Source organism: Vombatus ursinus, unplaced genomic scaffold, assembly GCF_900497805.2.
Source record: "Vombatus ursinus unplaced genomic scaffold, bare-nosed wombat genome assembly UNPS02014801.1, whole genome shotgun sequence".
NCBI lineage: Eukaryota > Metazoa > Chordata > Mammalia > Diprotodontia > Vombatidae > Vombatus > Vombatus ursinus.
In genome coordinates, this window is record NW_020954579.1 from 1,222,443 (window position 1) to 1,237,428 (window position 14,986).

Below are 14,986 nucleotides of genomic sequence, written 5' to 3' on the forward strand. Positions count from 1 at the left end.
CAGTCTTGCACTCTGATTGGTTCCATAAGTCTTCTACACACTAGAGACCTGATGCCCAAACTGAAATTCTGCCCCTAAGGTAAATTATGAACGGTAGACTTGGGTTGTGCACAGGGTAAAGTGTGGGGATGGGCATTCCTAGGTTGTGCTCTGTGGGAGAGGCAACGCCCCACCCCTGTTTACTGTGCCATGGTCTAGGGTGGGGCTGGGGAAAAGCAAGGAGTGGTGGTAGAATGTGTTCACACAAACACAGTCATGCACAACCATGTGTTAAGTGAATTTTTGAGGGAGGAGAGTAGAAGTGAGCATCTGTGGTCAAGGAGCTCCAGCAGCAATGTGCAGGTTGGTCTCCTGGATCCCTTCCATAGGACACCAGAACACCCAAGGACAATGGCTGCAATGGGGCAGCTGGAGTGGGCTGAAGCTCTGGAGGCAGCAGCTCTGTGTAAGCAAAGTGAGGGAGAGCTCCTCCCTTCACATGAGGCTGTTACCAGATTAATCTAGTTGCCTTGACAACGTCCCCGGGCAGGATTTGGGGCTGTCAGCTGCGGAGGGCAAAGGATAGGGATAGAAATTGGTTTAGGAAAGGCAGAGAGCCTGGAGAATAGGACAATTCTATAACCTGGAGAAAATGGATCCCTCTTACTCCTAACTCTAGGAATAGCCTAGCCCAAATGGGCAGCCTGCCCCTCACTTGATAGTAGTGACAAAATGGTTTCAAGGAGGTACATTCCTAGGATATGCCAAATCCCCAAATTACCATACCTAAAGGCTCAGCCCTTAGATTTCCCAAAGGAGTTTGGACATGATTACCTAAGGCTAACTGACCATCCACAAATCCCCTCAATTCTTTTTGCTGAGACACCACACTCGGAAGGTGCTGAAAGCTAGGGGCTTTGCTGAGCTTGGGTTTCTTCTTGCCAAGCTAGTTACCAAGGCAACAGAGAAATAGGCTCTAACTAAAGGGCTGATAAAGCAAAAGAGGGGTGTGGAAGCACCTCACAGTCATTCCTCCTTAAGCATGGCTGTTATCCTGAAATGCTCTCCTCACCCCCTAATACAACACATGGTCCATCCCACAGCGAGTCAAAAAGGAAAAGAGTGAAGCTTGGGGTTGCTCGACAGGGGGCAGAGCTGAGAAGGTTCACATCACTTGATTTTACAGTTAGAAATCAGGGAGAAGTTTCAGTCTGGGGATGTAGCCCCACAGCTGGGTCCAGGTGATGCCAGTTCCATTCCAAGGTACCCACTCTAAAGCATCCTACTGTACCCACACAGAATGTTAATTTTCTATAGGCGACAGTGAGCTGCACCAGATGATAGGGTTACCCATTTCCCCTCCTTTCAATCTGCATTAAGAATATAATTAGAGTTAAGTGGATGGAAAAAAAGAAAGCCCTCCTCCTTTACCTCTGAAGGTGAGATTATCCCAACCCAGACTTAAAGAGGACAAGGCAGCTGTACTGCCACCTGGTGACCAATCGCCCAAAGAAGCATTCGAGACACTGGCCAGAGTCATCATTGGGTACACTAGGGACCCACAAAACTGACTCCTACCCTCTACCCTGAAGCCCTGGGGAGTCTCGTGGCAGCTCTATCTCCCTATCACATCTGTCCACAACACTGGCATCCCAGGAGGTAGCAGCATGGTCAGAGGAAAGGCTGAGTCAGGAGCCCATACATAGCGTGAACAGACTTCCTCACTTGATTTCCCTGAGGCCTGTGAAAAATGTTTATTTCTCTCCCCACATTCAAAAACTAAGTATCTGGATGTTGCTTTAAGAACCTAGTCCAATTCAGTTACCAGAAGGCAGTATCCTGCCTTTCCACTGCAGTGGAAAGAGGGACAGTTCCAGAGTTAAAGGGCCCAAGTTCAAATCCCCATTTCTGACACATGTGGCACTTAATCTCTGAACCCCTTACTTCATCTGTAATTAAATGAGGGATCAGACTGAGATCCCTGCCAACTCTAAATCCATGAGTCTATGAATCCCTTCCCATCCCCAGTTAACACTAATGCAAAACAATCAAGGTAGTCAGATTTCCCATCTAAAATTTATCATCAGGAAGTCACAATGTAGATCACAAATAAACACTCCTCAAAACAACAAAAAAAGAAAAAAAAACCCAGAGAAAAACACATGGTTCAATAGACATAACCATCACAGTGTTATAAGGTCTGGGAGACTGGTCACGTGGCCCTTGGGCTCAAGGCAACAAGAAAATAGCCTAAAAAAGGGGCAACCACCAGTTAGCTTCTAACAGAGGGGTTTTTCTTAACTAAGTCAAGAAGGAAGGAAATAGCTGAGTCCCACCCCCTCTCTCCATGTATACTTTTTGATTGAGCCCATGGCCAAGATGACTTGCAATGACCAAGCCAAGTTGCTAGAAAGCAGAAGAGACTAGATAAACAGTGACTATGCTGAGGTGAAATGGCCACTACACTTGGGTTCTGTAGTAGGTTAGGGGTAGCAGCCAAGTGGCCTCTGGAAACTGCTGCGATGAAGTCTTCTGAGGAGGCAGATGGGTTAAGTGGCCCTAAGCCCAAGAAGCACCTGGTTACCTTTTGGCCTTGAACTTGGCTGCTTTGCCACTTTTTTTTTTTTAAATTGAAAGGGAGGCTATCAAAGTGTGAAAGGAATCAAGTAAAACGTGCAGGGAACATTGCACACAGGTTTAAGGGGCAAGTGGATGGGAGCTACTTGAGAATGTGACCCTCAGAAGCAGTTGCCTGGAGGGAGGCATTGGTCTGCAGCAAATGGGGGTGGGAGGAAGGAGGCCTAAGGGCCTCCAGTTCTTCCCCGATTCATTGCATTGATTTGCCCTAGGCACTATGAAGAGATAGCCCTAAGAATGGTTATGGGAGAAGAGGGAGGATACTCTACCCTCCCCACTCCCAAGAGCACCTGATCTATTGCCTCTCTCCAAAAGTAGAGAAATTGCACCTATCTAAACTAAAACCCATCACAGCAAATAGCGGGATCCAAATCCCTAAAAGCTGAAAATGGAAGGTAGGGCACTTCTATCAACCCTGGGCCTTTCTCAATGCTATACTCTGCTGAGAGCTATGTGTTTATGGGGTTAGGGAAGAGTTAGAATTAAAAAAACATACAACAGGAAGAAGAAGAAGAAAAACCAACAAAACCAAAGAAAGGCCAGTTCCTATGAGGACCCTGGGTGAGGAAAGAGCTGGCTGGTACATTCATGTTCATCTGGGAGTGACATGGTAGGGAATCTAAAGGGAACCCAGAGGAGTTGGTAAGCTGAATAGAATGAGTTCATTTCATTTTTTTTTTAAGGAAAAAGGAAGAATATTAAACAGCAAGCAAAGGTTTTTTTCATTCAACATCTTAAACAAGGAAAGGACAAGAAGGTGCCCACCATGGGAGGGAAGGACATTTCAATCCCAGGGCAGGATGGAAGGAGGGGAAGATCAGCAGCAGAGACAAGAGCTTCTAGGTCTAGAGACAAGGGTACATGAGTTGGCTGGCTGACTGGGGCCTTCCCTGCCCTGAGTACAGACAGCCACTCCCGCTGGAGGAGAAAGGTGTCCTTATTTTCCCATCAAAGCCTATTCCCAAGAAGAGGAAAGGCTGCTTTTCATTCTGAGTGTGTAACAATTCTGCTTGCTGATGGGGGCCACAATAACATCAGAGCACTCCCAGCAGCAGGTGGCCTGATGAATCTGATCTTCCGAGTTCTCACTTCTGCTGTTCTGAAAGGAGTAGGGAAAAAGGAAGAACCACCACAGCATTAATACACTTTCCTGGGCCAACCACAGGATGTTCTGAGAGAGCCAGGCAGACCACTAAAAAGCACATCCTAGAATGACGAGAATCCAGACATTCAACTCCTAGGTCGGGCTCTGTTACAGTATATGCCAGGCTGACCCTTCTCCTGCCTTCCTTTCTGTATCCCACTCTTACCTCCCACATCACTTCTTCACTGCACCAGGTTCTGCTATGTTAATAACAGCCTCTATTTCCTCAACTCTGCCCCAGGGATGCCCTAAGTAACCAAGTTAAAGCTAATTCAATAGGGAAAGTACCGGTGAATTCAAGATCCCTTCTGGTTTTTCCCCAGATTTACCAGCTAACCCATGAAACTCCAACTACAAAAGAATATTATTAAGCATGTTTGAAAGCCCCATTTTCATTAACAACCACCCAAAAAAAAGGCTAGTGAGTATAAGGTTTTTGTCTTTTAAAAAGCAATAGCATGACAGTATTTCATCCAGTCACATTTGTACTTACTTTTTATGTGGTGTTAGATTTAAAGTATTTAGAAATTCAAATTAACTGGAACCCCTGCTTACAACCTGAAATAAAAAGCTAGAGTTTGGTATCAGGTGAAACCCACCACGTACTTTTCCCTAGATTCCCACCCCAGGACAAGGAAAGTACACTGGGGAAAGGAGGGGCACAGTGTGTGTTGGGGTGAGTGGCTGGAACACTAAGATAGCCTAGGAGCTGCTATACCTCAGGTGGTGGGGGTTTGATGGTGACTGGCTGGGATGTTCGCCTGGGTGGAGAAGGTTTCGGTTGCACCTGTTGCTGCACTGGATTATAATAGGTTACTCCTCCATACACCTGAGACTGAGCCTAAGGGGATAAAAGGAGATAAAAGGAAAATCGGTTGACTTACACAGAATGGGAGCAAAAAATGACATATAACAGAATCCAAATAAACAATCTTTAGGAATTATGGAGGTTTTCTATGCAATCCCTTAAAAATGACTTAATTTTTGTCTCCTTAAGCTGTTTCCTATATTTGAGTTGTTCTCCTACTTCATCGAGATTATGTGAATACAGGACAGCTAACTGCCACAGCGGATAGAGCACTGGCCTTGGAGTCAGGGGGACCTGAGTTCAAATCTGGACTCAGACACTTACCACCTGTGTGACCGAGGACAGGTCACTTAACCCTGATTACCTCAAAAGAAAAGAAGAGATTATGTGATCACCACCTGCTTTAATTAAGATTCCCTAAGCCTCTGGCCAAGAATCTCAGAGTTGTAAAACTTCAAGTCCAACTGGTACCTAACAAGACTTCCTCCAGTAAATCATTATGAATAGTCATTCCTGCCTTTCCTTGAAGAACTCCACTGAAAGAGAAGCCATTAACTCCCAAAACAGCCCTTTCTACCTAAAGATAGCTTCTAGAAAGTTTCTTCTTATACTAAACCTAAATCCACCTCTCTGAAACCCACCCATTGTTCTTTAATTCTGCCTTCAGAGGCCAAAGCAAGTCTCTTCCTTTCCTAATTATAACTCTTTAAATACTTGAAGAGAGGTATCATGGCCCTTTTCCCCTCCAAGCTAAATGTCTTCAGATCCTTCAGGAGGTCTTCAAATGGCACAATCTTAGGCTCTTAACTTGATCACACCCTTCTGTGGGTTCTTCAGCTTCTTAATTTTCCCCACAACTGTGGCAGCCAGTGATCTGATGCTAAGGTATTTATCAAGTGGTCATTCCTTCTTTTGAAACTTCAAACAACCTTGTTCCTACAGCACTTTATCACCATCCTGCCCTACTCAATAGCTTTGGTGTGTCTTATCTTCCCTAGTAGATTAGGCTGCAACTGATTCTTATTTATCTTCATATCCAGGACAACACCTGGTATGAGACATCTTGACACACAGGTGTTTGATAAATATCTTGAATGAATATAAATGAGGAAATGCCATATAGTTCAATAGCGAACATTTCCTAAATGCCTATTTATTGTGTGAAGGGCACTCTGGCCCTGAGTGGATCTTGCCACTAACCAAAAAGCTTAAATGGAAAAACAATAAAAGAAATTGGATAGGGACCTACAATGAGGAGGGTGGACTATCACAGGATGTCTTAGTTCCTTACAAATCCTAAGATTTATCAAAGAAGTTGCATTTCCTCATCATCATAGGGAATGTGAGGACAGTATTACAATTTGCTAGTCACCTTACCTGGGTATTAGGGTACAGATGAGGAGGTGGGGGAGGGGGCAGTGTCCCTGGGGCATAGGGATAGCTGGGACTGCCGAAGTTCATGACACCTGGAGCAGAGAAGTAGGTAGGGGCAAGCAGCTGCTGGGGTGGTGGCTGTCCTGGGGACAGGGACAGGGGGGGGGGGTACAGACCCGGATTAGGCAGAGGTGCTGGCGTCTGATGGGGATGTAAACCTGAACAGAGAGAATAGAACAAATATTGAAGTAGAGGAAGACAGTACTATTTCTGTGACAGTTCCTAAATCTGCTGGCCACAAACAAGGATGAGAAATAATGTTACTCTCCTAAGCTATTCAGGATTGTTCCAAGAGGCTGATTAGATTTTGGTCTCTTTCTCTGTCTCTCTCTCTTAACAAGTGGGAAAAGTTCAGGTCACACAAAGCAGCCCCCAGGATGTCTCATGTACTCTGCTCCTACAACCCTACCTGCTGAAAGGGAAATTAGAGGCATAAACTTACCAGGGTGAGGGAGGTGCATTTCTGGTTGTACAATCATGCCCTGAGGAGGCATCGGGGTAGGGCTGTCACTGTGGGTGTAGATTGGTCCCTGGAACTGCACTGCAAGATATCACAGGGGAATTCACTAATAGGGATTCTCATTCCCAATGTCACATGGGCAAATTCCCTTGCCCTCCAAACAATAAAGAATCTTGTAAAGATTTTCTTAGTGTTCTATCTGGGAAAATAAACAGGCAGCTTCCCGATGCCCACATTCAGGTGCTGGAGGGAATAAACTATCCAAGACTCTACTCTCAATTCAGAATCAGCACTTTGATAAGAAGCCTAGCTCTAAGAGATACTCTTGAAACTCACATGGGTCATAGTAGTGCCCTTCCATGATACTGATGTGCACAGGGGGGGCAGGTGGTTCAGGGACAGGTCTCTGACGTTGGGATGAATATCGTTTGGCTCGACTGCCCTGAACACTCTGAAAGAGAGAATACCAAAGGCTAGGTGAAGGCTGGCTCTTATAGTCTTATCTCTAGCCCCCCATCCCCATAAAAACTGTCTAACTGACAACAAGGTCTATTAACTGAGGGGAGAAAAAAAGGCCTTTCCTGGACACACCTGAGACAGTAGAAAGTGAAAGCCTGCAGGGCTTACTTCCTTGGTCCTATCAATGCTACAGTTTGGATTAAAAGATTGCACCAAACTGCAAACTAAACTTGTCCCTCCCCTCTGATTTCCCATCCCTGTTCTTTACCATTTCTTCCATACGGTTAAACTGAGGTGGAGGGCCTGCTCCCAGGTGCATGTGGTTAGGAATACCTGAAACACACACAAAAAACCTATTCATTGGAGAGTAGAAAACACAAAGCATTCTACGATGATACTGGGCAAGAGGGGACAGGGGGAAGAGGTAGTGGTATACACTCCAGCACTGGCAATAGCTCCTTCACTTTGAACTAGAGAAATCTCTTCAAACCATTTCTGCTTTCTGTTAACACTAGCATTAACAAATTTACCACTTTCTCCTGTTATCATGACACAGCAATCATGACCTCTTGAAAAATGAATTCAGTGTCATGGCCAATTCTGGAATGTTATTTTTTTTGTTTTGTTTTTTTGTTTTTTTTTTACTATATACGTTTTAACGTTTTGTTTTGTTTTGTCATTCTCAAAGGGTGGTGAAGGAGGCAGAGAAGAGATGGGAGGAAAGAACAAAAACCTGAAAATATTTTGTAAATAAAAAACAAAATTAGAAAAAAAAGAAAGAGTTCAGTTAAGGAAGCACATGTTTAAATCTTTTCTTATGAATATTTCACTGCAGAAAGCCTTAGGCTGCAATAGTTAGCTCATTATAATAAACAGGCAAACTCTCAAGACTATCAGTTTGGGGGTAACAACTGGAAAAGGTGGGGCATGTTTGTCAATCTATGTAATCTGAACACATCCTAGATCTGGAGGCCTTAAGTGGAAGTTCTATAGCCATTTCCATCTGGGGGAAATCATCTAAATCAGAGTAAAGGCTTTATCTAGCTCCTGACTGGTAAGAAAAGGACATCTGAAGAAAGATCCAATTCACTCCTTTGCCAATTTTCTAGTCCCAACCAATGCAAGGATTCCATCTCTTGTTTAGTTGGGAGCTGCTACAAATCTCATCTGAAAAGTGAACAGATGAGGATTCCCAGATTCTAAACTGTAGTGAGGCACTTTCAGGGACCAAAGAAGTCACTCACATCCAGCCATTTAGTGGCCTAGGAAGGACTGAAATGACCACTGGAGGGCACACTTTAGCAGTGGGGAAGGCCTGACTTGTTCCTAAGCATGAAGATTGTCACGGAAGGATAGGATGTTCTTCCAAAGGGAATTAAAAGATACTAACTCAAACTTAACAGAGTAGTTTCTGCCTTAGAGAACCAGCCTCTATCATTAGCTTAAAAGGGCATAGACTCTTCCTCTTTATCCACAGTATCCAATTATTGAGTTCTGAATACTCAAAGTGAATACTGTTAAACATCAGTGCTTTCTTAAAATACATAAGTACCATGGTGCTTTAGAGTACCAGGCTAAAAATGATTGCCATGGGGACTTCAATCAGTGATACTAGTCCAGATACCTCATCTCCAAGATTTCCATGTCCCATCATCTAACTTTTTTGAGGCAAAGCAAAAAGCTAGTCATCCATCCTTGAGTTAACTTACCTCGAAGTTCCCTTGGCTGTAGGAACTGAGGCTGTCCTGGGCTCCAATTTTGTTCGGTCAGATTCAGTTGGGTCATGTCTTGCTCAAGTTCTCCTGTGCTGGAATCCACTGGGGCCTCCCAATTCCCAGTCTTTGAGGGTGGTGGTGGGGTAGTTGGGGGAGGTGGAGGTACAGGGGCTGGCCCCTCCGCAGGAGGTGGCACTTCCTCTGCCAATTTGCTTGCATCTCCAGCTTTGTTTCTGGATCTTCTTGCTCGAGAGTAGGACTTCTTCTCAACTGGTCTGTCTGGGGGTGGTGGTACAGTTTCAGGGGCAGGAGGAGGAGGCTCTGAAGCTATTTCCTCTCTTTCAGGGCTGCTAAGCATATGGGAAGACTCCATTTCAGGGGATGGGTCCCTAGCTGTGCAGTAGTCCAGGCGCCGAGAACGATAACCATTTTCATGCTTGACGGAGTCATTAGAACGGATGTTATGTGGCCCTCCATTTTCTGCAGACCTAAACCCGGTCCTTCCTTCCTTATAGCCTCCAGCTCGAGAGAAGTTCCTAGATGTAGGCATTCTGCCTGTACCAGCAGCATTACGATTGATGAATGTTCTTGGTGGCAAGGAGGATCCCCCAGAGCCCTGGTGACGGGGAGGCTTGTTTGGCCTGTCATTGCCCCAGTTTGGCTCCCTCTGCGGAGAGCTTCCAAACCTGGAAGAGTAGAATCAAAAAACCATTAAGACCTAGTGATGAAAGGGACTACCTCCTGCAGATTATAGGATCATGTCTTCAGGAATGGTGGCAATAAAGAACAGATACCCCCCTACCAGAAAATGTTTAATGGTCCTTACTTCAAGTCATTCCTCACCTGGGTTTACGGATTCTCCGGGGTTTGATATCATCAGGGTTGTGAGCTGATCGAATATCGTAACCATAGAGGGCTATGAGCTCCTGCCGAGACTTGGGTGCTTGTTCATCCTCTCTGAACTTGTCATGTTCCCACCGGCCCTCATCCTTCCACAGCTTCCGCTGCCGTCCTTTGGGTCTAGACAAAAAAGAGAAGAATATTCCTGACTTGCAGGGCCTACCAAAGCTGAAAGACACTTTGAAGAGGCATGGTGTCTCCCCTGAGAAGAGCTAGAGTATTTATGGAGGAAAATAAACACCACCTCAGTGGCTCAGTGTCCCAGCCTCCCAGTCAAAGCAGGTAGGCCTCCCAGAGATTAGGGCAATACCAATGCCAAGTCCCTTTATTAGACTATAAATTCTACAAAGGGAAAGACCACATCTTATCTAAATTTTGCAACTTCCTCAGGCACTTAAAAAAATCTCTGTTGAATAAACAGCCCTTTGGAATATAGTCTGCTAGCTCAGCTGAGACATTTTAAAAAATGTAATCTATACAGCATCTCAAGCCTCTCTAAGCATTTCTCCTAAAATAGAGAAGCAATTAGATCTAAGCAAACCCTTTTTGAGAATCCTCTTCCTAAGTGTTACCTGACTTCTTCTTCTTGAGTTTGGCCTCGGAGGTCATGCTCAAAGAAGAGCCCTTTCCTGGGGATGTAGGCAGGGTTCTTCCGATCTTCATCATCATCCAAATGCTTTGTGACCTTTTTACCCACCTTGTTTTCTACAGGTTCTGTGCTCTCCTAAAAGGTAAGCAAAAGGGCTCTTTATTTCTCCAAGCTAGGGATAATTCACCTGGTCCTGAAGTGAAATGTCCCCTACTGGGTACCTACTTGCCCATCTCCACTTTGTCTCTCGCCAGTCACAGTGCCTTTTGGGTCAGGTTTTTCTTCTCCCTTCTCTTCTTTTGCCAAAGAATTAGCAGCATCATTAGCTTCTGACTTAAGCTCCACCTTGGAATTTTCCTCTTCACTGTATTCTTCCTCACCCTGAAAAGACATTGTCCTTGTTACTTCCTAAAGGGAAATCAGGAAGAACTTGTACCTTGGGAAACCAATCCTTTTGCTAAGCACCAGTAGTATAGTCAGTTGAAGTTGAAAGCTAAATACTTTTCTTATCAACTTGAAACACAATACTTCTCATCTACCAAACTGAAGCAGAAGCTTTATAAAAGTGAAATGATAGGTTTTGGGTTTTTTGGAATTCACTATAGGAGCTGAGACATACTAGACATTCAACAAAGAATTATCATCTGCTAAATTATCTCTCTAGATAAGGTGTTCTTTTCTTTTTCTTTTCCTTTTTTTTGGGGGGGGGGTGGGGGGAGAGGCAATTGGGATTAAGTGACTTGCCCAGGGTAACATAGTTGGTAAGTGTCTGAGGCCAGATTTGAATTTAGGTCCTCCTTAGTCTAGGGCCAGTGCTCTATCCATTGTACCACCCAGCTGCTCCCTGATCAGGTGTTCTTAACCTGGAGTCTGTGAACTTGCTTTTAAAATTTTTTTAATAACTGTATTTTGGTAGAATTGGTTTCCTTTGTAATTCTATATATATATTTTATGCATTTAAAAACATTTTGAGAAGGGGTTCATATACTTCACCAGACTGCCAAATGGAACCACAGCACAAGAAAGGTTAAGAATCTCTGCTCCAGATCAATTAACTTGTGCTTACTCAACTGTTTTACCCAAACTTCAGACACAAAGCACGAATTCTCCCTTTTGAAATGGTCTAGAATATTTTAGTTAGAAAGAACAGATGCTAAAAATGTCCACAAAATGAGTAAATATTTAGTATTCAAACAGCACCATAAATCTAATAGCCTTTCTGAAAAAGCCACATAACTTTCAGGAGTCTTTCTTCCTACATGTAGGAAGACAAGAAACAAGAAGTCAGCTCTCTTTATTCTCTCAATGGATGGCTAGCATCCATTTTTCTGCCTAGTACTACATTCCCAACCAATTCTTAGCCTGAGCTCTTAAAAATCCTTCTTAGTGTACATGTGACCTTTCTTCATTGCCCCTCATACAGGGGGCCTGGAACTTTGCTTTGACTGGAATCAAACATCCTAAAATAGTATCTGCATGATTAATGAGGTAACTTTATTTTACACAGTCTCCAGTCTGTAGCTGAATGTCAAATAAGGTGGCTCTTTTATTCAGGATTCAGAAACTAATTTGTTTTCAAGATACAAAAGAAGGACACAAATAGTACAGTGCTGAGGAGAGTCCAAATTATACTACCAAACTGAAACCTAACTGAAGCCAAAATGCTGCCTTGGGGCTCCACAGCTTTATCTTTCCTATTGGTCAGCACCTCCAACACTAAGAGTCAGCTCAGGTTTTCACATTTACAATAAGTATCTTTCATTGCAAAGGCTTACACTCAAGGTACACCCAAGGATCCCAGGGAATAAAATAAGCAATGAAAGCTGCATCTCATCATTATTGAGAGGTATTGTGTAGTTATGGGGAAAGCACTCACTGGACCTGGAACCAAAAAACGACCTGGGTTCAAATCTCACCTCTGATACTTATTTTTATCTGACCAAGGGCAAGTCACTTATCTCTCTGAATCTCAATTTCCTATTTCAGTAAAATGAGGAAGATACCTACTTTGGAGGATTAAATGCAAATATGTGTCAAGTAAAAGCATAATGGCAGAGGGAGAATTTGGAACTCAAAAATTTGTTAAAAATTGTTTTTATGTGTAATTGGGGAAAAACTATTAAATTTTTAAAAAGCATAACAGCAACACTTATTATTTTAAGCAAAGTTATGCTCAGAGAAGCCAGGCATGCTTATGACATCCAATGAATACTTTAACCTGGAATTCCTAATCACATTGAAGATATGCCCATGCGAGACCTCTGCAGCACTGAGTGAACACTCTAACAGTCAGAAACACTCAGATCATGCCATTATCAAACCCTCAAAGAAATTTTGAACCCTACTGCTCTCAAGGTGCCAAAGGTGAATAGTTTGGCTGGCAAATGTTGGAATTGACATCACCAATAAGAGAGCTAGCTTTACAGCAAATTAAAGTGAACTACCCAACCACCCTAATGCAACAATGAAAACTGAGGAAAATCTGATGGTACAAGGGCTCTAAGCAAAACACCTGAAAAGATGCTTTCATTATTTTATTTGTATCATTTTTTTTTCCAGTTAGAAAAGTTTCTATTCCTGCAGAATGAGGGGAACTCAGGCCAAACCTCCCTGTATAAGACCAAGTCAATTTCTGATGCTAAACAGTTTTTCTGAAGCACAATGGAAAGTGGAATAGAAAGGCAACACCAGCATAGCAACAGCAGCTTTGTATACAACGGATAATTAGCTGACTTGCAGGATTTGTAACAGAGTTGTATGCACACTCTGAAATGTTTGTTCCTGCACTACTAAAGAAAAATGTTGCACTCACTTCTGAATCCTCTGCACTTTCATAATCTGAGAGAACAGCTGAAAGGGAGAAAGAAATCAGAGGTCAAACAAACCATCTGGACAAAGTATCTATAAGCAAACATACTGTCCACAGGGTGATCTAATAAAGTTGCAGGCTGAGTGGACACAAACCCTCTTTGACATGACAATTAAGTTCAGAGCTATCCAAAATAGAGGATGCAAGGAGCTTAAAATGAGAAAATAACCATATCCAAGACAGCAGTCTCAGGAACAGTAGGTTGTTAGAGGCAGGTAATTGGAGAGCAAGTTTGCATGTGGGGGTGAGGCTGGTTATCATCTGCTCTTTGAGGGCAGAGTAGCCGCTACTCACCATCGCCTTCTATGCAGTCTTCACTTTCCTGGATAAAAGAAGACAGAGTGACTGTTGGCCATAGTTCTGCACTGAAATTTACTATTTCTACATTTCCCCCACCCACCTATGAACTTCCCCTGACAATAAAATGAGATATTTGTAAAGCACAAAAACTATAGGAATATTGTTGTTGTTGAGTCCTGTCCCACTCTTCATGACACTTTTGGGGTTTTCTTGGCACGGACACTGAAGTGGTTTGCCATTTTCTTTCCCAGAAGTTGTTTATTTAGTCCTGTCTAACTCTTTGTGACCCCATTTGGGTTGGAGTAGTTTGCCCATTTCCCTATCCAGCTGATTTGACAGATGAGGAAACTGAGGCAAACAGGGTTAAGTCACTTGCCCAGAGTCACACAGTTAGTAAGTGTCTGAAGTGGAATCTGAACTCAGGTCTTCCTGACAACAGGCCTGGCTCTCTATCCACTTCAATACCTAGCGGCCCTATAGGAATGTTAGTTATTATTAACTGTTATAAAAAACAGGAGAATGGGGCAAAAGGTCGGGGGGGGGCGGGCAACAAACCAGAAGTCATCTTCAAGATGAACCTGTGGCTGGGAGAACCGGCGGAGGGGGAAAGGAAGGAATGGGACAAGACAAATACGGGCACACCCCCTCCCTGCCATGGACTGGCAGAGAAAAAAACTCGACCGAGTCCCTTCGACCCACTGGGGAAATGAAAACTCCGCCGTGTGGCCTCTCTGCCTCATTTCTTCAGGGGCCAAACCCACAGACCACCCCCGTCCCGTCCCCTCCCCCTCCCCGCAGGCCCCGCCCCTTCCCTTCGCCCTCCCTCCGCCCTCCGCCCCCCGCCCGCCCGCCGCTCCTCGCTCGGCCCGGACCGGCCCTGGGCCCCGCTCACTCACACACTCCGACTCCTCGGGACTCCGGAGGCCGCCTCCCTCCGTCCGCCGCGAGTTGAGGCCCCCGGATCGGCCCCCGCGCAGCGAAGCCGAGGAGCCTCCGCCGGCCCCGCCGCCTCCGCCGCCGCCGCCCCGGGAACCGGCGCTGTCAGAACCCGAGGCTCCGGACTCCTCGTCCTCCGTGTCCTGCGAGGCGCGCTGCCGCCGTCGGTCAGCCATCTTGCGGAGAACCGACCCCCGTCCGGGCTTCCGCGCTCCCTCGCTCGATCGCGAGTTACTCGATTCCCCCCCCGCCGCCCGCCAGCCCGTCAGCCTGTCTGCCGCGCCCGTTCGCAGGGGCCGCTGGGAGACCGAAGCTCGGCGGAGAGGGAGAGCGGACGACACTACAAAACCCAGCATGCTCTGCGCCAAGAGCCCATCATCCTGCTCCGCTTCCGGTCTCGTGGGGGCGCTCGGCAACTTGAAACCAGTGTGTTTCTAAGGGCTGGGGCAAGGACGAGTGGTGCAGTGGTGGTTTTGTGTGTGGGTCTGTGTGTGGGCGTGTGTGCGGGGCGGGGGAGTTGTTACTCGCAAGCCGAGCGCTTGCGCGCATGGGCCCCAGCCTTCCCGGGCAGTTTTTCTGCCTGCCAAAGAGGAACTAGCCGACCTTCCTCCAATGCAGAAACCTCCCCGCCCCACTCCGGCCATCTTCTAAACTATTCTGTCTAGGGCTGGAAGCTTGGAGAAGCGATTTACGAACTTTGAACACCACGATCATGGTTTTCATTTTCCATGACTCCCAGCCACTTTGCTCTGTCTG

General features: G+C 45.3%; 1 protein-coding gene across 1 annotated transcript; it reads right to left on the bottom strand.

The window, feature by feature from the left end:
* Window positions 1–2,036: 2,036 nt before the first annotated feature.
* Window positions 2,037–14,667, bottom strand: CASC3 (CASC3 exon junction complex subunit). Its single transcript, XM_027872914.1, has 14 exons — window positions 14,191–14,667; window positions 13,289–13,316; window positions 12,938–12,975; window positions 10,351–10,506; window positions 10,109–10,260; window positions 9,480–9,656; window positions 8,631–9,322; window positions 7,190–7,254; window positions 6,799–6,913; window positions 6,445–6,543; window positions 5,946–6,160; window positions 4,479–4,601; window positions 4,254–4,318; window positions 2,037–3,715 (listed from the first exon to the last, which is right to left on the bottom strand). Exons 1-13 carry the CDS (start codon window positions 14,584–14,586, stop codon window positions 4,295–4,297), a joined length of 2,280 nt encoding a protein of 759 aa, XP_027728715.1. The 5' UTR covers window positions 14,587–14,667; the 3' UTR covers window positions 2,037–3,715; window positions 4,254–4,294.
* Between the last annotated feature and the right edge of the window lie 319 nt (window positions 14,668–14,986).

Bases quoted from the DNA above. Each gene is read 5' to 3' on its own strand.
- CASC3 (XM_027872914.1), bottom strand. From the start codon at position 14,586: ATGCTGGGTTTTGTAGTGTCGTCCGCTCTCCCTCTCCGCCGAGCTTCG. The intron at 6,161-6,444 runs GTAAGTTTATGC...CTCTCTGTTCAG, and splicing joins AATGCACCTCCCTCACCCTG to GTTTACATCCCCATCAGACG. The intron at 4,602-5,945 runs GTAAGGTGACTA...TTATCCCCTTAG, and splicing joins ATCTGTACCCTAATACCCAG to GCTCAGTCTCAGGTGTATGG.